At 34.1% G+C, this 23727-nt stretch overlaps 1 protein-coding gene and 1 non-coding gene across 2 annotated transcripts in view; one reads left to right on the forward strand and one right to left on the reverse strand.

Moving 5' to 3' along the window:
* Nucleotides 1-5034: 5034 nt before the first annotated feature.
* LOC107955689 (receptor-like protein kinase FERONIA) overlaps nt 5035-23727 on the reverse strand; it is a 23428-nt gene continuing 4735 nt past the window's right edge. The window contains exon 2 of the mRNA XM_041116939.1: nt 5035-5984. Coding sequence (XP_040972873.1) covers nt 5180-5984 — 805 coding nt within the window. The 3' untranslated portion in view covers nt 5035-5179. The remainder of the gene's footprint in view (nt 5985-23727) is intronic.
* Nucleotides 18167-18273, forward strand: LOC121204143 (small nucleolar RNA R71). The gene has a single exon (XR_005899071.1). It is a non-coding gene; the product is annotated as a small nucleolar RNA R71 (small nucleolar RNA).

Consider the following 23727-nt stretch of genomic DNA (forward strand, 5'->3'; position numbering starts at 1 on the left):
GCCCCGAAACCAATTCATATTCTCAAATAACATCACGAACCGCTCTAGACCTTTTACTCGTAGCATCCCCAAAAAGAATGCAATCGTCAGTAAAAAATAGGTGATTAATTGATAACCTTTCCTTACCAATTGGAGCACCTTTCATCAAACCTTTTTGCTCAGCAACCTTAATAAGAGTAGAAAAACCCTCAGCACAGATCAGAAAAAGATAAAGGCTAAGAGGATCTCCCTGTCATAAACCTCTTGAAAGAGAAAACCATGCATCACTAGCACCATTAAGGCTCATAGAGTAAGAGACAGAACAAGCGCATCTCATAATGAGTACGATCCAATCAGCATGAAAACCCAGCTGCTTCATCATCCTCACCAAAAAATTCCATTCAACACGATCATACGTTTTACTCATATCGAGTTTAAGCACAAAATTCCCTTTCTTGTCCCTCTTCTTCATTTTAAGAGAATGAAGAACCTCTTATAAGCACATTACCCGAAATAAGCCTTCCAGGGATAAAGCTCCTTAAGCTTCATTAATACAGTTTCCCAAAATTGCACTCATACGAATCACTAAGACCTTCGCGATAATTTTGTAAACAACATTACACAAGCTTATAGTTCTGAACTGTGATAGATTTTTTGGTATTAAAACGATACGTTTTATTAATTTCTCCTATTTCAGTTTCACCATTCAGAATAGATGACAATAAAGAGATGTATCTACCCCAATAAGATGCTAGTACCTTTGGAAAAATATTTGCGGGAAAAACGTCAACTCCAAGGGCTTTCGAAAGCGCCATTGACTTGACAATATTGACAATATCCTCCTAAGTGAATTGTGTTAGCAAGGCCGCATTCATACTATTAGTAACTCTTTTTTCCACTAAACTAAATGCATGCTCATCCGAACCCATATCAGAAGCCGAAAAAAGATGAATAAAATAATTCAAAGCAAGCCTTAACAATTCCTCGATCAAAGAAAAACTTCTACCATTCTCATCCTCTAACTCAGATATGCAGCCACGAAACTGACGTTGAACAGCTACCTTATGAAAGTAGCTGTGTTCTGATCTCCATTCTTCATCCAATTAACACGAACACGTTGCTCCCAAAACAGTTCTTCCTTATCAGCCTCCAAGTTAAGATCTAATTGGACATCCGTGATTTCAGCCAAAATCTCATCAGAAGGTTCTTGACTATAGAGGCAATTCAATCGTTCTTCTAAAGCCATGTGAATCTCCTTATCCTCTCTAGTTTTGGATCTGCTCCTTTGTTGCAACTGATGACCCAAAACCTCAAGTTTTCACGGCACACTTCCTGAAGAATCGGCCCACGATATTCTAATCACCTTCTCGAATGAACTTTCCAAACACCACTTGGCCTCAAAATGAAATGGTTTATCGAGTTTACCATGATTATTCCATCTCATCCGTATAGTGTCCAAAGAATGGAACAATAATCAGAAAAGGAATGACTTAAATCCTCTTTCCCATGTAAACCACCGTCCAACAAAACCCAAATTGTTAAGGCTGCAATCCTCTAAAGTCATTTGAAAGTCGTTCATTTGACGCACTGATCTAAGTCGGCCACCTTTTTTTTCAAAAGAATTTGTGATTTCGTTGAAATCACCTAGTACAACCCAAGGGACATTACAATCGCGACTTAGTTGTTGAAGCAAATTCCAAGACACATTTCTACTCCTACTGTCTGGATTCCCATAGAAACCTGTCATCCGCCAAACTTCACCACATTCATTGTCATTGACCTCGACATCAATATGAAAGGAGGAGAAGCTCTTAAGCCGCACCAACGAATTACCTTTCCACCCCAAAGATAACCTTCCTTTTGTTCCTATTGCCCCAATCTCAATTCCATTCTCAAAACCACACTTCAACCTTACCATCTACATTTTTTTTTTGCACTTAATTTTGTTTCTATAAAAAATAAAATTCGGGGATTAATGGCTCTCAACTTGTTCTTGAGCCTTTTAACAGTTCGTGGTCTCCCCAAGCCACGAACATTCCAACTTAAAATTTTCATAATGCTCGGCTGCTCTGCTCACCAGAGCTAGCCGTTAATTCAAAGGGACCTCCTACATCATTACCACCTTCTACAGTTCTCTGCCTTTTTTTCCTTCCAACGCAGCTATTGGGTCATTTTCCTCCACCAAGACCAGGTCCATAGGCCCATTGACCAACTCAGCAATATTAGAATCATCCTTGCCCCAATTACGCCAATTACTCTGCCCATTAATGAAATACTGTTGATTTGATCCCAAAGGAATTAAATAGGGATTTGATACTTGATTTCTAAAATCTCCCCCTAAATTCCGCCCAAAATCCTTCGGCTTATTAAAATTACTGCCTTGACTGAAAATTTCCATGTTATCATCACGACACTGTGACGTATCAGCTTCTCGCAACCACTTGCTCACCACTATATTCTGACGTCTCGGCACCGCACGTAGTGACAAATCCCAGCCAAAAACAATTTTTGATGGTTCAAATTTAAGACGAAAGAGATAGTAACTCTCACCATGCTCCAATTTTCCACAAATGAAACAAAACAGACTTAACTTTTCATATTTAAAACGAGCATAAACAATCATAATTTTCCCAATCTGAATTTTTTTCTTACGTTTCAACGGGACGGTTACATCCAAACGAACACGAATGCGCATATATTTTTGAATCCCCAAAGCTGGACTGGAAATATCATAATTAAGGAATTTTCCCAAAAAATCCCCAAACTGTGTTTGGCCATAGTTTCATCATCAGACCTGAAGGCAATTCATGAACTTGAACCCAAAAATCAGTAAAAATTAACGCCAAAGCTGATGGATTTTCACCATTTTAAACTTTTTGCAGGATAAGCAAATGATTATTGAAGAACCATGGCGTACCAGTAACTACCCTTTTGACATCAACATCGTTAAAAAATTGGAATAGATACCGTTTGTCTCCTAAATCCGTGATGCAAATCCCTTCAATTGGATGCCAAAGATCCGCCATAGTATTACGTAAAGAAGGAAAATGAACAAGACTATCTGTTAGACAGCGCCCCACCAAACAAAACTGATAGTTCCGATCCACCACCGCTATTTCTTCTTGGAACGCCTCCTCCTCATCATCCAACAAATTCAAGTTGGCTAACTCCTCTATGACAAACTTCAAACCGAACCTCACAACCAAGGGAAGAAGAAAGAAAAAACTGGAGTATAAAAGAAAGGACAAATCAGAATCAGAGAAAGTCAAAAAAGAAGGCAAAAGAAAAATTCGTGCCAAGAGGCAGACTCTTAAAAATACCTTTTTATGGTACGCTTAAAAACCATGATATAATTTGACCGATTAGATAGTGTATGGTTAAGGCAAAGGCTATACGGCATTTGTTGTATGTAGGAGTGGAGCATAATCGACTGACTTTTCAGAATCAATAGTAGGTTGAGATAATTGTCCAATTAAATTAACTATTTTTTCTCTATTATTATTATTTCTTTTTATTCATTATCACTATCATCTAACTTCTTTTTTTTCCCAATATATTCATTGGAACAAGTTTCGTGATTACTCCTTTGCGTTTTGGAGGCTTATTAAATGGATGGATATTGGTCATAAATTTTAAAATTACTCTATACTTTGATAATTAAGTAAGGTAAAAAAAAATTGTCATCTCATCTAATATAATTTTCTATTTTTCATTTTTTTTATTGTTAACTTTAACCCACATACTTGTATTATAAATAATTGATTAATCTGACTAATAAAACCATCAATTCTTTTTATATTGATAAATGTTGTATTTTATGAATTTTCTTGTCATTTACAAGTTGTATTCAGGGTTGAAAAAATCAAATAGGAATTAAACTGATCGAATATTATATTCTTGACTTAAAAAGATTGAATTATTTATAAAAATAAAAAAGTTTAATTAAGAAAATTCAAAAAAGGGAAAATATTAAAAATATACATTTAAAAGAAAAAAACCAAGGATGAATATGAACCACAACATATGATTAAGCTCAAAAGTTTAAAAAATCCGGTTTTTCTAATTTCGGATTTTTAATATTCTACCGGTTTTGACCAGTTCTCTAATTTATTTTATTCAATTTATATAATTAAATTACAATATTATCCAATCTGCCACGCCTAGTGTTTGCTGACCAAGGTCGTTCCACTGGCAACTTAGCATCCGAAGGAATAAAACTCGAATTCACTAGTAAATTTTTTTAAAATAAATTAAGATTTTAAGTTATTGAATTTTTAAAATTAATTGATATTTTTATAATTAGAGTTATACATAATTATTTTTAACTCTTAAATAAAAAGATAATACGTTTCAACGCACTTAAACTCACTTGTCCTCCTACATTAATTATTTTCTTCTTCTCCATATTCTAAATTTCTCCCCAAAGGTTCTCATTTTTACTTATTTTCTATTTATGTTGGGTTCTTTTCTAATTTCTAAGTTGCCTTAAGAGTCTAATAATTAAATTATTAGTTAGATAGTATTTTAATAATTAAATATAATAATTAATTTAGCAAAATTTTTAAAATGTACACTACAAACAAAAAATCATTCTCTCATTGATGCTTTGTGACGGTGTTCACATATAAATAGATTATTTTCACCTAAAATGGTATTTGTTGTTTACTTAATACAATAAAAATGAGGAAAAAAACTTTTATGATTATTTTTTACATATTTATTTATTTTTATTTAACTCTAATATATATATATTCGAATCCATACAACTCAAATTTTTTATCATTCAATTCGAATAAAAAAAGTTTAAATTGAGTTTAGCTTATAAAATAGACTTATCAACTTGTTTAACTCAAATTTCTTTTACTCGATTTGATTCGATTTAATTGAATGTTCACTTGTCTTCAGGTCTCAATCTACGTGTACAATTATCGTTTTGAAATATATATATATTTATTTATTTAACCTTTTTTCCCTTTATACATTCTTTAATCATTCATAGAAAATATTTTATCACAAATATATATATATATATGCCTTAATCATTTACACATTTGATTCAAAAAGAAAAGAACAATCCAATACAATGTTCTTTAGATAACCTTTAACATGAGAAGAAGCCCTGATACATAAATGGTAAAACTTAAAATAATGATAACTAGACTAGTAAAATTGAGCAAATTAACACTTTTATTATAGGAGATCAACACTTGTTATCTGCAACGCTTGTAGTATCCTTGGAATGTTTGCCAACACTACTGTACACTTTACCACTACCATCCATTGAAGAGTAATCCTTACAAGAGAGTTGATACCACGAAAAAGATCCTTCAAATCTTGATTCCGGGCGGAAAATCAAGATATATAGTGCAGAAACCACGACAAAGATCGATACAACTCCAATAACAGTGAGAAATGTTGTTCTGATATTGTACTTTGGCCTTGTTGGTGGTGGAACAGAGATTTTAGGTAAGCTGATAGGTATTGTTTGAGGATTGGGTCCTGCAAGATTGCCTTCATTGCTCAGTTTGAAGATTTCAACCCCATTCAAGATGGCATCTGAATATCTAGTCCTCCAAGCGGGTGCAGGGTGAAGTGCAATAGACAGGTTTCTTTTCATTTCGTTACTGGCTCTACCAATCATCACAGCGTAATCTCTATAAATTGGCACCCCATTTCCACCGGCCCAAGAAATTACATCCGCTTGGTGTTCAGCCACAATGTTGTCGATGTAAATCTGAAATACTCTGTCACCAAGCTCTGTTATTTCTACCTGGAATTCACAAAAGTGTAACCTGACATAGTAAGTGAACCCGGAATCAACTCGGAATTCCCAAGTGAGTCTATAGTTCTCGTTCACAGTTTTGTTTGTCCCCATAGTCCTGGCAGTTCTATACACAGGGACCGGGGCACTGTAATTTGGTATCACGCTGAAACTGGGACTAATGATAAGATTAACAGGAAGAACACTAGGTCCGCCATTAGTCACGTATTCACCATCCTCAGACCAGCTCCTATACATACCGGTATCTTGTGTAGGTGAAATGGAGCTGCCCCCAATATTCACTCGGTACAAAGATTCAAGAGCCTGGTTCTTCAGGATGCGATACGGGTTCACCTGATTCACAAAATTGAACCCAGTATCATCATCTGAAGAGTAGTAAAGGTTGTCGGGCATGGAAACGATTTCGATTCCATTTATGAAAGCGTAAGAATCTGGCATATTAGGATTCGGATTAAACAGTAGATTCAGCTTTTCCTCATCAACATATATGCAAAATTCACTGTAAAAGACCTCTAGTTTAAGATCATCAGCTTTAAGGGCAGCGCTGAAATTGCTGAGGACAGTATAGCCTCCAATATGGACATCAAAAAAGGCATTTGAGCGATTGAATGCTCGATAAGAAGCTGGGTGAAAATGAAGGCGAATGAATTTTGGCCCGGGTGTGACCGTGAAGGAGAAGGTGAACTGAGAGCGAGACAAGAGAGCTGTTGTGTAAGGTATGGGGTCTCCTTCTGTTGGAGAAGTTGAGATAACTGATACCTTACTTGACTGATCTAAAAAAATGGTGTTATCTGAGATCCAGGATCGGCCCGAAAGATCGGTTGTGTTGGTGGTGGAGCCACAATCGAGGGCTATGTTGTCATGAGGCTTGTAAGGCTTTGGCGAGGCATCAGCAGAGGCGATGGTTAGGGTGTGGAGGAAAGTAAAATGGAAAAGGGTTAAGACGGAAAGCTTATTCGGTAGAGAAACGTACCTTTTGGTGAAATTGATCATGGTGTATACTCGAGAGAGATAAACTTAGAGAATTGAATTCAAGGTGAAAAAGCTGATAGAGCGATAAAGAAGACAGTCATGACAGGCGGCGAAATTTCATCCGATCTTCTTTTCCTTCCTCTTTCCCTTCCAAAAAAAAAAAAAAGTCAATGGCCAAAGTAAACGAAGTAATAACCAAAGCAATAGTTCACTCAATAAACTGTGATTGAAATTAATTATTAAATTATAAATTTTAATTAATTTTGTCACTAATTTTAGTTTTTTAAATAAAATTTTACCATTAAAATTTAATGGAGAAACTATTATTTAAATTTTTTATTTTAATAGTAAACATTAAATTACTTTATAAAATTATTAAAATTACAAATTAACTTTGAAGGAAGACTTGAAATTTTTTAAAATATATAATAATAAAGTATTATTTTTTAGAAATAACATTTTTTATTAATATTTAATATTATGTTAATTAATTTTTTTAATTATTTAAATAAAATATTAAAATATTTTAAATTTAATTTAATTTAATTTAAAATTCAATAAAAAAATATAGAGTTAAAGAAGAGTGGTAAATTTACAATTAATTTAAAAGTAGAATGATAAGTATCAACAAAACTAAAAGATAGTAGCAAATTTTAATTTCTATCTAAAGTGTAGTGGGAAATTACTACATTAACCCAAACAATAATAATGCATTTTATAACATGAAACTATTTATTATATATATTACAATAATTAGACATAAAATAAAGAATAGTTAATAAAAATCTAAATTTAAAATTAAAATATTAATAATAACTCTTGTAAAAAATAAGATATCTTTCAAATAAATAAAAAAATTCTTTCTCTTTACTAAAAATAAGTTATGAAAGTAACGAAATATTACCAATTAAGTTAATTTATTAATAATTCATACTTAAACATATAATACTTCCACTAAACAAATGGCTACATAATACAATTTTGTATTTTCTTTTGTGTCTTGTTTATAAGGCGAAGCCGATGACTAATTCAAAATGTAGTGGAACCAAAGTGGTTTCATATGGTGGCAATGACCAGTGAGTCCATTCTTGTGTGGTAGTGGGGAGGCTTGGGGAGAACCAAAGAACTCGTAGGAACATTTGAGTGGTTGGTACAGATAATGGATGGAGACGTAAAGTTTCAAAACTCCAATCAAATTCTAAATGGGAGGTTTCAGGACCCAGCCAAATTGTTTGACCCCATGTTTATTGAATTGTAAAGAAACGAAAACGAATGTAAATTGAAGGAAAAGTAAATGATATATGTATTTTATTTGAAATTAATTTATATTTTCATGTCATACATAAATTGACAGTGTACATATTTCAAAATTTAAATTAATTATAATGTGAAAGCATTTTAAAAAAAATTATATTTATTATTTTAATATAAAAATAGAATCAACGATCTGTAATTTTGATATAAAAATAAAAAGAGTTTTTTCTTATAATTGGTAACATTATGTAATAATGTAATATAAAGTTAGTTGCGGAAATTGTCTACTAAAATAATTAAATATTACACTCTAGAAATTTTAAAAATTATGAACAATATTATTCGTTTATAGTTGGGAAAATAAATTGGACAAATGTGTATATACATATTTTTAGAAAATAAAATGTTTATTTTATAATAGTTTAATGCATTTAATTCTTTTAAAAAAATAGTTTAATGCATTTAAGGTCTAAAGTTGTTTAAATTAAAATTAATTGATTATGCAATGATAGTTTTATTTTTAAATAATTCTATTTTAAAATATTAAAATTTAATAAAAAATTAAATATTAATATTTAATACATTTTTAATATATTTAAATCTCATAATTTATTTTCATAGAATTTTAATTCAAATATTATAACATTTTGTATTAGTTTTAAAATAATTGTAAAAAATAGATGAAATTAATTTTTTTAAATAATAATAATTAATAAGATTAAATTATGAGATATGTGAAATACTGAGGACTAATAGTGTAAATTAAAAAGGCAAACGAATCTATTACATAAATTGATTTGGGCAAAGGGACCTATGAAAATATAACATCACCAAATAATATAAATGTTACATTTATTTTTTCTAAAGAAAAGTCCATTTTAGAAAAAAAAAATATTTGCTTAATAAAATAACTACACATCATCAACCCAAAAATTTTAAATGTTTTATAAATATTTTGTAACACCCCTTACCAACCTTATTGTCAAGTTCGAGTTATAGGATACTACAATCGTTGTTAGAGCAGCTATAGATAATTTTTACAACATTCGATCATTCACACATACAATTAGGTATATATCACATTCATAACAGGTTACTTAATCATTTTTGGATCCCATACAAGCTTACGAAAGCTCTTTTGTTAACTCAATAAGTCATGTCGTGACATCACCAAATCATTAAATCACATCGCAACTTCATGCATATTGACATTGCGACATCACTCATTGTCAACCCATGTAGTGATGTCGGAAGTTGGTGGTCACGGCATGACTCCTATTTTTGGCATAAATCCCATTTGATACCAACTCAACCATTTTCAAACAAACCTAAATGTTGCATACATCTTTTAACAATAAAAAATATCATTATTCCATACCATCCCACGCCAATATGATCACATAAACATTTCAATCAAGCATTTAACATGTCAAATACAACATGATCATCATTTGAGTTCAAATACACTCAAGGATTTATATGACTTAATTTTGATTCAATCAAGATATAACTGAACCACATTTCATGTTTTGCTTCTAAATGTACCAATTCTAATTTATTCATCAACTCATTATACCTAAACAATCTTACTTTTCTCCCTTTAACCTAACAATTTATGCAAGTTCATGATCACTATCTTTAATGGCATCGAATGTAACACCCCTCGTCCCTATCCGACGCTAGAATAGGGTTCGTGATGCTACCTGACTTAAACTCAACTAAATAAATGAAACTGGGCCGTGAAATCTCAAATAATTTAAAACTTTTCTTTTCACAAACAATTTGCCCCTAACATGGGCTTACAAGCCCAAAACGTTCGTCTGGGGTGGTTCGGAACCTAATCAAGAACTCATGAAAAACTTAGAAAAATTTCATGCAACAAAGTTCCATACGCCCGTGTGGGTGTAGAGCATACGACCGTGTGCTAGGGACACGCCCGTGTCTCGAACCCGTGTTTAAAAACTTGGGCATTCTGCCAAAACCACACGGCACAAGCACATGCCCATGCCCTATAACCGTGTCATTCACACGGCCAAGATACATGGCTATTTCTCTTACCCGTGTACTACAAGCAAGCATACTGACTTGATGACACGGCAGGGACACATGCCTGTGTGGCCTACCCGTGTGCTAAAATGATTTTAAAATTTTAAGTGCAGGGGACGCACGACCATAACACACGCCCATGGGTGTGAACCGTGTGTCACACACGGCCTAGACACACGCCCGTGTGTCTTACCCGTGTGGACAATTTAGGCTATTTCCCAAGCCCTTTTGTCAACCATTTTGTACAACCTACACAAGATTATTTCAATATATAAATCTCATCAAAATGGGCACTAATTCATCATAGAAAGAACACTATATACATTCGTCAAAATGAACAATAGCCATTATTCCAAGCTTGATTACAAAATGAAAGGCTTTTGACTTAAGCTAAAATACATGAATCATTCTCTTAATACAATATCCTAGTCTAGCCCTATACATGCCACCATCAAAAATATAAATCAAAATATACCAAGTATTGCGACTGATAGTGTGATCGATATCTCTAACTTTAAGGGATCCTTAAGCTAGCTTGATAACACTGAAAGAAGAGGGAAAGGAAAAAGAGTAAACATAAAGCTTAGTAAGTTGCATATAAATAAATATACAACAACAATCTCACTATTAGTCATCATACTTATAGCTTAAAAGTAAACATAATTTAACTTACTCATTATCATCTACTTGGGTCACATTCTCTAATTTAAGCTCGTTACTTATGCTTACCATATAGGTACCTGTACCACTCACAACATGATTATTCTTTCTTTATCAAAATGGATCTATAACCCTCGACTGGATATTCTATGAACCTTCAACATGGGATATACTGCCAATGCCATGTCCCAGACATGATCTTACACTAGCTCTCATATACGTATGCTGATGCATGTCCCAGACATGTCTTACACTAGCACAACTTTTAGCCGATGCGTGTCCTAGACACGTCTTACAATGGCTATCTCTGTCGAGGCCGATGCATGTCCCAGACATGTCTTACACTAGCCCTCGTCTGGATGCCGATGCCATGTCCCAAACATGGTCTTACACTGGCTCTCGTAATGTGGCCGAAGCATGTCCCAAACATTTCTTACACTGGCACACAAATCACCCAATGCCTTGGCACGAATATCCAGTTCGTATTCTAATGTCTCAACGGGATATTTCTATGATCTCAAATATTACTAGGCATTCTCAATTCATAACTGAACAACTCATACAATATCAATTCAATGGTGATATGAATACAAGTATTAACTGTATAGATGTATCATTTACATACAACTTACCTTAGTTTACAAAAAGTACTTGGCTATTTGATTTAGTCGGTTTGCTTGGACTTCCCCCGATCTAGGTTCGGATTTGGTAAATCTTGATCTATAATAGCAATATACACTCATTTAGTTACTAATTATAATTACGCAAATTGTAAATTCACATCTTTGGTAGAATGACCATTTTGCCCTTAGACTTTGATAAAATAACCATTTTGCCCCTATGTTCGTAAATCGATTTTCATCAAATTTCTTTGTATATTAGGCCTAACTAAACTATTTTTACTCTTATAGCAACTTCAATTTCTCACTATTTCACATGCTTACTAACTAGTTTACAACTTATGCAAAAATAGTCCTTTTAGGTGTTTTCCATGCAAACTCCTTTACGAAAGTTGTTTATGACACAACTAGGACTCATATTCTTCCATAAAAAATCAATAAACATCACAAATACACCCATGGAAAAACCCTAAACTCTTGACCATTTTGCAAGATATCACCCTCATTTGAAAGCCCATGCTTCAAGGGTCTCAAAAATGCAAAAATCATCAACAAAGGGTGTGGGAATCACTTACTTGTGAGGGCTTTAAGTTGCTAAAAGTTTTCAGCCTTCAAAACTCTATTTTTTCTGATATTTTTGGTGGATAAAAGAGATGGAGAAGAAAGAAATGATAGCTAGGCTTTTAGGCATTATTTTATCACTAAAACATGACATCATCCACCTAACCCTTTGACCATTTGCTTAAAATCATTCACATGGCTGGCCAACACTAAAAAAAAGGGTGAAATTGCCATTTAAAAGCCCTCAATTTAAGTTCTTTAGCTATTTAACTCATTTAGGTACTAAAATGCAACTTTTTCCTTTTATGCGATTTAGTCCTTTTTCGAAATTGAGTTAGAAAACCTTAAAATTAGCTCACCAAATTTTTCATGCACTAATAAAATCATACTATATCCTCATAAAAATAATAAAATAATTTTTCAAACTTCAGATTTGTGGTCCCGAGACCACTGTTCTGTCTAGACCCTAAATCGAGCTGTTACATCGAACATAACTAAACATGCATCAATTAAGTAATTCATCAAACGTATCCACCATAACCAAACATAAGCACCTTTTCACAAACAATCCATTAAAAATGACCACTTATATAGCAAAATATTCTTATATACATGTCATAAGGATTGGACTCAAAATGAACATAATTCTACTGTCTTAGATAGTGTGTGTGCTTCTCGTTGACCCAGCTTGGTAAATTCCACAAGGTTGCAATCTATAAGGGAAAGATACAACTAGAATAAGCATTTAGAATGCTGAATAAATTCAAATGGGAACACTATGCTTACCTTGTTATTATTTAGGCTTAATAGCAAACCTTAGTTTGCATAATGTTGGTTAGAACATGGCATTCAAAATATTAACAAGGTGAGCATATGTTTATATACATGTTTATTATATAATACAAGTAAATCAAGCATACAAAATCATATTACATATCAATAACCTATCATAAAAGCACATTCAATCAACAAATTGTAAGGTTGTACTCATGATTCATATCAAACATATTTCTATAATTAAAGCATAAAGACGAATCATTTATAGTTATGTCCTTTTTAATGAAATTTCAAATTGGTATCCAATTTCATTTCATTATGTTACAAGTTTCCAATTTCATTTATAGCTTTTTTCAAGATGGAACCCTAGTAAAACTGACTCGGATACACAAGTGAACTACACCACACCAAGTTGCTTGTCTGAGCATATTTAATTCTATATATCATGTAACGCCCCTATTCTGGCGAGTACAAGGTTTGGCGTATAGTCATAAAGTAATATGATTAGCGGAGTAGTATTCGCCTAAATACATCTCTTGGCTATAGAGTTGGCGTATACAGTTACGTGTTTGAGTTAACGAAGGTTCTATGTCAGATTTCTATGTTAGTTGGAATAGGATAATGGTAAAGTAAAACGATATGGAGGGTAAGAGTTCACGTCGGAAGTAGAGTGCGCCATTTTATTATAATATTGTGCAAGTTAAGTTGTAAGGTAAGCTGGTTAGGAACCAACTGAATGTGAACCAAGATAATTAAAAGATAAAGGGATACTCAAGTAGGTTTCTTGGAAGTTGTAGACATTTAGATAAAACAATTCAGTAACGATATGAAACTAGTCAAGTCCCAATAAAGATTCAGATTACATTAATGGATAATCAGGTTAAAGAAAGAGGGAGTTTTCTTCTTTCTTTTTCAAGAAGCACTACTATGAAAATCTTAAGAAAATCTAAAGTGTTACCTTCTCTCTAAGTTGGAGTTGCAAATCGGGATCTTTGTCAGTGACTACTCCATCTCAAGGTATTGTGACTCCGTATGTTAAAGTTATGAAAGATTAAGTTGAAATAAGTGCATGAATAGTAAGATGGAGAACTAAGGCTTTATATAAAGGTTATCTGAGTTTGAGATGATGGTAAATGTTACGAATGAGTTTTAATGGTGTTCTTATATTTTATAAGCAATGGTTGCTATAGTTCTTTGTTCGATCTGGAGTTCGAGCTGCTATCTATGGTTGTCAAGTGAGTCTCTAAGCCGACTTGTAACAGCCTATTTTTTAGTGGTGTTGGAAACAGTGGTTTCGAGGCCACAAATCTGACGAGTAAGTTCGTAAATGTTATTATTTAATATTTATGAGAATAAATTTTGAATTGACAATTTATGTTATTTGAACAAATAATCACGTTCAAGTGGTATGACCCTAAAGTCAAGTGGTTTTAGAAAATGAGGTATAAGGACCTCATTTTTAAAAACCGTGCCCATAAATATTTTATTAAATATAAATTTGAACGTTCAAATAGTTAATTAAATAAATAGGACTAAATCGTAAAAGGTGTAAAATCTAGTTACTATTTTATTACAATGATTAAATGGTTTAATCATTAAAAGGACTTATATAGTAATTGGACCATATTAATTGTAAATGGACGGTTTAAGGTCTTTTAATTTGTAAAATTATAAGATTATAACAAGGTTAAAGTTGTAAACTAATAAAGATAAATTAAAGATAATAAATAAAACATAGTATCATCTTCCAAAAATGGATCACCACTTAAAATTGAAAAAAAAAAAGAAATCACAATTGAAGAAGCTTCTAGGGTTTGGTTAAGTCCCATTTGCATGTAAGTTCAATTTGAGTTTATTTCTTGTCTTTTTATGTTTTTGATATCGTTGCAACTAGGCCCAGCTAACCCATAGCTTCGTTTTTAATCTGCCAAAGATTTTAGATGTTGCCATTGATGAATCCTTGTTATTTTAGAAGTTAAATGATGACATAGAAGTTTTAGTTGTTGATTAGAATTAGTTTATTAAGTGATTTTTGTTAGTTTTTAGTTAAAGGATTAAATCGATTAAATATTAGAATTGATAGGGAATATTTGAGAATTTAGAATTAATGTGGGCTGTATGTGAAAGGGTAAAAATTCAGTTGGTTTGATAAGTTGCAAAATTTTGTTAAATGTGGAGTTTTGAATTTAGGGGCTAAATTGCATAAAAGTTAAAATATTAGGAGTAATTTTGAAAATTTCCCAATAATGAGAGTTATAAGTTAAATTAATTATTTTAAGTTATGGAATGGTTTAATTGAGTGAAATATTATTATTTAGATCACAAACAAGCCGAACGAATCAAAATCGAGGAAAGTTGTGGTTGGATTAATTGTCAACTTTGTTGTTACAACTGTATTTGTCGAGGTAAGTTCGTATATGAATAGAAATTATTATTTTTAATTTTGGATGAATGTAAATAATTAATTATGACATGGCTAAATTAATTGTTAAAGACGTGATAAATTATTATTACAGATCAATTAGAGGAATTAATCAAATTAAAGGATATATGAACTATTGCTAATGTATTTGGTGGTTATGAATTATAGAATAAGTAAAATAGAATAAATAATAAATAATAAAATAATAAAATAATAGGATAGAGGAAAAAGGGTACACCGACTGAAAGGTGGTTGGACGTGTAGAGGCGCGGTCGCCTTTAGGGGGTCGGGTCGGTGTTAGGGGCATGGGGGGCACGAACGTGGGGGGTTTGGATTTAGGCCGTGTGTTGCAAGGAAGGGCGAGGGTGGGGCAGTTCTTGGTTGTTGCGGGTGAAGGGAGAAGGGGGTCGGTCTGTGGGGCATAGGTTGTGTGTGCACAGGAGGGACTGTTTGGTGGCAAGGGGAAGATGGGGGTCGAATGGGGGTGAGTGGCAGTGGCTGGTCAGTGTAAGGGCTGGTGACAGTTGGCGGCTAAGGTTTGAATAATATAGGAGGAAAAAGACACAATATGAGGAAGAGGGATTAGGGATTAGGGTTCTTAAGGGGACTCAGTGGTGTAAGGCTCGTGTTGGGCCACACGGTCGTGTCACACGCTTGTGTAACTCGTCCTCTAGCCCGTGTTTATCATGAATTTGATAGCTTAGGTTTCCACACGGCTGTGTCACATGGCCATGTAGTCCATTCTTCATTTCTCCCACGCCCGTGTGTCCCGACCGTGTCTCGCACATGGCCGTGGTGCTTTCCCGTGTTAGCCTCTGACTTGTTAAAATTTGAAAAATTAAGCTCCAGGTTTCACACAGCCAAGGACATGCTCATGTGTCTAGGCCGTGTGGCTCGAGTTTATGGCCGTGTGTATGTTGACACTTGGGATTTTTTAGCCCTGTTTCCACACGGCCAAGGACACGCCAGTGTGTCCTGGCCGTATAGGTCATTGTACCTGCATTAAAATATGAAAAATAGATAAAATAAACTAGTTAGTGGTGTTAGTGCTTGGGTTGCCTCCCAAGAAGTGCTTATTTAGAGTCTAAGCTTGACTCACCGCATATTTCCATGGTTATGGTGGCTCGAGGAGTTGAAACTCCTCTTTCCTGTTATCAATCGTATCAAAATAAGGTTTTAGACGAGTACTGTTTACCTTAAAAGTGCCAAAATTGGAATAAGTTACATTGATTGTACCGTATAGGAAAGCGTTGAGTACCGAGAAAGGGATTGCTCCATTAGGTTCAAAAGTGGCAACACAAGGGTCTGCTTCATCTAATAGTACCTTGTCTCCAACCTTCAGTTGATTCGATTCACCTTTAAGTTCATCATGACACTGCTTTGGTTCATCCTGTATCCTCGGTTTTTCTTAACTATTGTTCGCCATTCATCTAGTTCCTCAATTTGTAATGTTCGTTCATCATGGATGATTCCATCGTTGGTACTAGAACATGGCTTGTTTATGCTTTTCTGAAGTGTTTCCTGCAAGGAAGGTTGAACCACATGGTTAGTCTAATTAACAGGTTTTATTGAATCATCTTCATGACTTGCTATCTTGATCGAATCACGAGCTTGGAGTGTGATCGTATTTTCTCCTACATGGAGTGTGAGTTCACTTGTACCAACATCAATGATAGTTCTAGCAGTTGCTAAAAAGGGGCGTCCTAAAATTAAAGGGACACACTATCCTCTTCTATGTCTAAAACAACAAAATCAATTGGGAATATAAATTTATCAATTTTTACAAGCACATCTTCAACAATTCCCCTAGGAAATCTAATGGTTTTATCAGCTAATTGAATGTTCATCCTAGTTTGTTTGGGTTTCCCAAGACTTAGCTATTTAAACATTTTATAGGGCATAACATTAATGCTCACCCCTAATCAGGCAAAGCATTGTTAACATTTAAACTACCAAGTAAGCAAGGAATCGTAAAACTCCCTAGATCTTTCAACTTTTGGGGTAGCTTATTTTGTAGAATGGCTGAGCAAACTACGTTTAATTCCACATGCGACGCATCATCTAACTTTCGTTTATTAGCCAAGACCTCCTTTAAAAATTTCACTGAGTTGGGCATCTGCAAAAGAGCTTTAATAAACAGTAAGTTAATATGCAACTTTTTTAAAAGTTTAAGAAATTTACCAAATTGTTCGTTGGTCGGTCTTTCTTAGTTGCGTTGGGATATGGCACACGAGGTGTATACTCTCTACTTACCAGTTTCTGCTCACTGTGGTTCACCTCAACCTTACCTTTACTTGCCACAAGTCCTTGCCTTAGTTATGGTTCAGGTTCAACTAACCCTTCTTCATCTCAAACAGTAATGGCATGAATTTGTTCTCTTAGATTAGTTTCGGTGTTACTTGGAAAGCTACCTTGTGGTCTCTCTGATATCATCTTAGCCAGTTGGCCTATTTGATTTTGAGCCCTTGAATAGATGCTTGCTAGTTTTTATGTGATGTTTCGGTGTATTGGAAACGTGTTTCTGACACTGAGATGAATTTCGTTAGCATCTCTTCAAGGTTTAGCTTCTTTTCCTCCTGGTAAGGTGGTTGAAAACCTAGAGGGGCTTGTGGTCTTTGATTACCTTGATCGCCCTAAGAGAAGTTGGGATGGTTCCTCCAACCTGCATTGTAAGTATTACTATAGGGATTATTCTATGGTCTAATATTGTTACCTATATAGTTTACTTGTTCATTCATAGTACTATGGTTGTAGGCTAGGCATTCTAGATCATTTATCTGTCCTCCATTTGTATCACACTGCATCATCAGATATACCTGGGAGGAACCATACAGACCATCAATTTTCTTATTTAAAAGCTTTACTTGGTTTGATAGCATAGTGACCGTGTCGAGGTTGAAAACACCGGTTGCTTTTGTCGGCTTCGTTTACATGACTTGCCACTGATAGTTATTTAGTGACATCTCTTCAATGAATTCATAAGCCTCCTCAGGTGTTTTGATATTTAAGGTTCCATCGGCCGCTGCGTCGACCATCTATCTAGTTGAGGGGTTCAAACCATTGTGGAAAGTTTGGACCTGTAGCCAAAGAGGTAGCCCATGGTGAGGGCACCTTCTCAATAAATCTTTGTATCTCTCCTATGCATCATAAAGTGTTTCTAAATCCATCTTCACAAAAGAAGAGATATCATTCCTTAACTTTGTCGTTTTAGCCGGCGAAAAATATTTAAGAAATTTTTTTTTGTCATTTGTTCCCAAGTAGTGATTGACCCTTGTGGTAACGAGTTCAACCACTATTTAGCCTTATTTTGTAATGAAAGGAAAATAACTAAAGGTGAATGGCATCGTCAGAAATGCCATTGATTTTAAAGGTGTCGCAGAATTCTAGAAAATTTGCTAAATGAGTGTTTAGATCCCCATCCTGCAAACCATCAAATTGAAAAAATTGTTGTATCATTTGAATCGTGTTAGGTTTCAGTTCAAATTATTTGCAGCATAGCAGGTCTAACTATACTCGATTCAGTTCCTGTTAAATTAGGCTTAGTATAGTCGTACATAGTACGAGGGGTAGGGTTCTGATTTACTGGATTTGCAGCAACCACATGAGGTAGTAGATTATTCTAATTATCAGCCATCTCGTCAGTTGTAGTATGGATATCATCCTCTCGCTCTTCCTCTATGTATTGTAGGCTTGGCCTTATTTCTCTTCGGTTTCTGTGAGCTGTGCTCTCGATCTCACTGTCAAAAGCAAAAGTCCTAACGGGTTCCTCCTAGTCATAAACTAGAGACACCTTCCAGATGCAAACAAAAGAAAAATTAGAAAAAAAAATTAAAATAAAAACAAAATTAAATTGCAATAAAAATAGCTAAAGTAATAAAAATTAAGCGTTACTAATATCTTAGTTCCCTTGAAATGACGCCAAAAACTTGATGGTCGCTAAACTAACTAAAAATTCGACTAAGGCAAGCGCACCTATCGAACAGTAGTATAGTTATGGTGAGACCGGAAATATCGTATTCGCAAGGACTAAAAGTATTGGTAATTACTATCTTTTTATTATCTGGCCTATGAATTAAGGGATGTTTTAAACTAAAACTAATTATCTAATTAACTAGGATTATGACAGAGATAAAAATTAGAAAATACTTGTTGGACAATAGATGGAGAAGACAATACCCAAGGAAGAATCCACCTAGACTTTACTTATTACTTCTGAATTAGACGATTTATTTACTTGACTTAATCCATAGAAATCCCTGATTTATGTTAATATCTCTCTCGAGACTAAAAACAACTGACTTTAGGTTGATTAATTAAAATCTCTTTCTAATTAAAACCTTTATTGTCGCATTAACTCGATCTATGGACTCCCTTATTAGATTTGACTCTAATCTGGCAGATTTATGTCGTCCTATCTCTAGGATTGCATGCAACTCCACTTAATTATGGAAGATCTGCTCTTAAACAGGGACTTTTGCTCCACTGAATAAGCATATCAAAGCTTGAATTAATATCCTAGAATATTAAAGTAAGGATTAAACTCACAATTAAAAATAAGAACAAGTATTTATAATATAATTCAAATAGTAATAAGATCCGTCTTAGGTTTCATCTCCCTTAGGTATTTAGGGAGTTAGTTCATAATAATGGAAAACATCTCAAAATTGGGAAACAACAAAACATAAAGACACCCAAAGAACTTCTAAGGAAATTGAATGGAGATCTTCAGTCTTGAAGTAGATCCTGCTTCCAAGCTGATTCCAATGGCTATCCTTGAGTATTCTCTGCCTTCTACTTTGCATGTCCCCATTGATCCTCTTCTAGGGGGTTTAAATAGACTTTGGAATGCCAAAATAGCCCAAAATTAGTCTTTTTTGAATAGAATTAGACTTGGGTTTAATAGAGACACAGCCGTGTGCCACGTCCATGTGAAGATGCTTAGGCCGTGTGTAATTCTGACCTGATTTATGTCAACACAGCCATGACAAATGGGCATGTGGCCTACCTGTATGTCTCACACGGGCCTATGGCTTGCTCGTATGTCTCACACGGGTGTGTGGTTTAGCCGTGTGAAAGTGCCTAGGTTGTGTGAAATACTGAGATAAGCATTTTGTCCATTTTTGGCCTGTTTCTTGCTCTTTTCACCTTCCTATGCTCATCTAAGTATAAAACATGAAATTAAAGGATTAGGAGCATCAAATTCACTAAATCTTATGATAAATCATCCAAAAATAAGCCAAGCATGAGGTAAAAATATGTATATATTATGGTTTATCAATATCCACAGTCCCTATGTTTAATGTCCTAGCGAACTACCCCTTGTCTCGCATCCCAATGGACTTCCCCATGTTTAGTGTTCTATCTGACTTCTCGTCTTTAACGTCTTTTCGAACAACCTATGATATTTTAGCATCTTTTAGCGAGGGTCTTACACAGTATCATATGTGTTTATCATCCCGACAACTATTTGGGTTACCAGAGTCCAACTATAGCCTTACACCTTATATTCCCCGTGTTTATTGTCCTGGTGGACTACTAGGATACCATAACATCTTCCAACTATGGTTTTAGTCCTCTCTATCATGATTCCATGGCATCTTTAGCCATGATCTTACTCAATTTAGTTATAGTCCTGTCCACCTAGGTTGTCATAGTCCAACTATAGTCTTACACCGTATATTTCTTGTGTTTACTGTCTCGATAGACTACTAGGATACCATAGTGTCTTTCAACTATGGTCTTAGTCCTGTCTACCATGACTCCATAGCTTCTTCAGCCATAGTCTTACTCATTTCAGTCATGATGCCATAGCATCTTTTAGCTATGGTATTAGTCCTATCTACCATAATGCCATGAGGTATTTCAGCCACAGTCTTTACTCATTTTAGTCATGATGTCTATCATCTTTCAGCTATGGTCTTACTCATTTTATAGCTTATAGCTTCTGATTGGTCCCATGGCCTAGCCATGATCTTTCATTCATTCTTTCCGTCACATTTCATCTATTCCTCCATTTGTCATCCTATACACTGATGCTTGGACACAATAGTGCCCCTCCGTAAGGCCTGAAGCTTCACCTATCACAGTTTGTGTTCTATAATGTCGTCTGTGGTATCTAACGATTTTTCCTTTACCCAATCCTAAATTCGTCTAACCCATCATATTACCCATCGTCTTAACTCATACGATACATTTATTTCACTTACTGTAACACTAGTACGCCATCTATTAAATATGTGATTCTAATTACCATCGAACAGATATCCATATATTATGCAAATTTTACTCATTCATAGTATACATATCAATAGAATATTAATTGTTTCATAATGGGATAAAAAACTCACCTTACTTTCTTATTCTTACAACTTAGCTTACACGAACGCTAAAGCTCCTTCATCCTGGAAGCTAACCATAACAACCCTTTATTGGTTAATCTTAAAGACACTCAAGCTTTAAAACCCATAATTTATAATTATACTGAAGCTTAGAGGATCCTTACTCTACTTTTTCTTCAATCCACAGTTTGAAAGGATAAGAAACTTACTAGTTCCAATCTTTTTTACTTCTAAACTTAAAAGACAATGCTGAAGAAGACTGACTGAAGAAGACAATGCTCAAGAACACAAACTTCCTTTAGCTACATCCTCTTTTCTTCAGACTAACTGAAGAAGATAATCTTAGGAGAAAATTTAGGGCGTAGAATAGAAGCATTTGTTCCACACCTCTATATATTACATCGACACAGTCCTATAGACCTTTGTCAGCCCTAAATTAGATGTTTTGTTTGCATATTCTAAACACGAATGAGTATTGGCCTAATGGTATGTTTATGTAATTTCTTGAAGTCTTGAGTTTGACTTCATTAGGTACAAAGGTGAAAATATTTTTGTGTGTTAGCCATTTGTAACTTTAAAAAGTGTTGATCTTTAACTTTCTTTTAAAACAAAAAAAGATTTTTATTTTTTTTCAATTTTTATAGTATCCAATTTTCTCCTACATTTCTCCTTAAATTGCCCAAACTCCACATATTTTTCTCCTTCATTATATTTTTTTCCTTTCTTTCACCCTTCATATATATATATTTTGTTTTCCTTGCTTTTGCACTTTTTCCATATTATTGCTATACATCTATCATAGTCCTATGTTGATACCATTTTGTTAATTTTGTTACTCTATCTGCGTCATTGTCGCCTAGTGTGTCAGTTATTACTCTGTTCACTAATTCCACATTATGTAGTGTAAGTAGTATTAATAACATTGTTTTCATTTGCCTTGTATGAACTTCGTGTGTTATGGTCCAATTTTTCGTGTAATTTTGTTAGGTGGGTGCACGTTGAGTCGTTTTTGCTAGTTGGTTGCTGCCGTTTGTAGTTAGGTGTGGGATCATAAGTTATATCATATTGGTGTGACACTTAAGTCATTGTTGCTTCATTTTATGCTAGTGGTTGTTATTACCATGTCGTGTTTGATATAATTTTACATAAATACGTTGATGTTGTTTGTCATTTTGTGCTGAATTGGGCTGCTGTTTGCATGTTGATTTTTCATGAAAATACCTTGCCATTGTAACGAACATTTGCTACTATTTTTTTTACTAAATGTCACATATGTATGCAATTTTTCTATTGGATGAGTTTAATGTGCATATATAAGCCTAGTTGTTGTTGTTTTTTAGTGCGTAAAATGCCATATATGTGGGTTGGTTTTCATTGTTTTTTTGGTGCACAAATATTGTGCATACATGTGAAGTAGGTTGCTGATTTTTTTGGGGGGTACATGTGCGACATAAGCATGTTGTTTTTGTGATAAGTTTGTTTGTTGCATTATAACCCAGTTAGTGCTAGTATACGATGTACATAAAGGCTACTTGGTTAAGTTATTCATTCACAAGTAGTGTCACCGTTGAGTATAATACATATCTTTGTTCATTGAAAACACGACTATATAGCATGATATGTTACTATTTATGTATGACATTTCACATGTGCATGGGGTTGGGTTATTGTTTTGGTTGTCGGAGAAGTTCCGTGGAGTTTTGGTGGCTCTATTCACATTATATATTCTGGAGTTATGACATTGATACTCCACCCTGAAGATTTGTTGGAGTTCTGGCGACTTGTCCACTATATTGGCAACTTGTTTGCATTATGAATTATTAATGGTAGTTAAACCGTGATATTTGGCAGCTCGAATGTGACTTATATGTTTTCATTGTTTTGGTGTTTGTAGACGAGTTATGGGAACTCATGGTGTGTAGCGAATGGTATGGGTAGGACTTGCATCATCTACATAATCATGACATGCATCATATTTAATTGTATCTACAATGTTTATATGTTTATTTTTCATGTATGCTTTATTATCACTATATTTTACTTTAGTCTCACACTGGGCTTTATAAGCTCACCCTCTTAGTGTCACTTTTAGGTAACCTACAAACCTAGGGTTGCGCTCGGCTTGGGACGTTTCGGATCAGTGCATTTTACTTGATTTAACGTTAATTGACGTGTTAGTTTTTTTATATTTCTGAAGTTGACCATCAAAAATTGTTTTAAACTCAGACCTCTTATTTGGTTTACACTATGTTATAAACGAGATTTTTCTGAAATTGTTAATAGGCCCTATATGCATGTAACTTGATTAAATGTAAA

The sequence above is a fragment of the Gossypium hirsutum genome, chromosome A07 (assembly GCF_007990345.1).
Source record: "Gossypium hirsutum isolate 1008001.06 chromosome A07, Gossypium_hirsutum_v2.1, whole genome shotgun sequence".
In the NCBI taxonomy this organism is placed as follows: domain Eukaryota; kingdom Viridiplantae; phylum Streptophyta; class Magnoliopsida; order Malvales; family Malvaceae; genus Gossypium; species Gossypium hirsutum.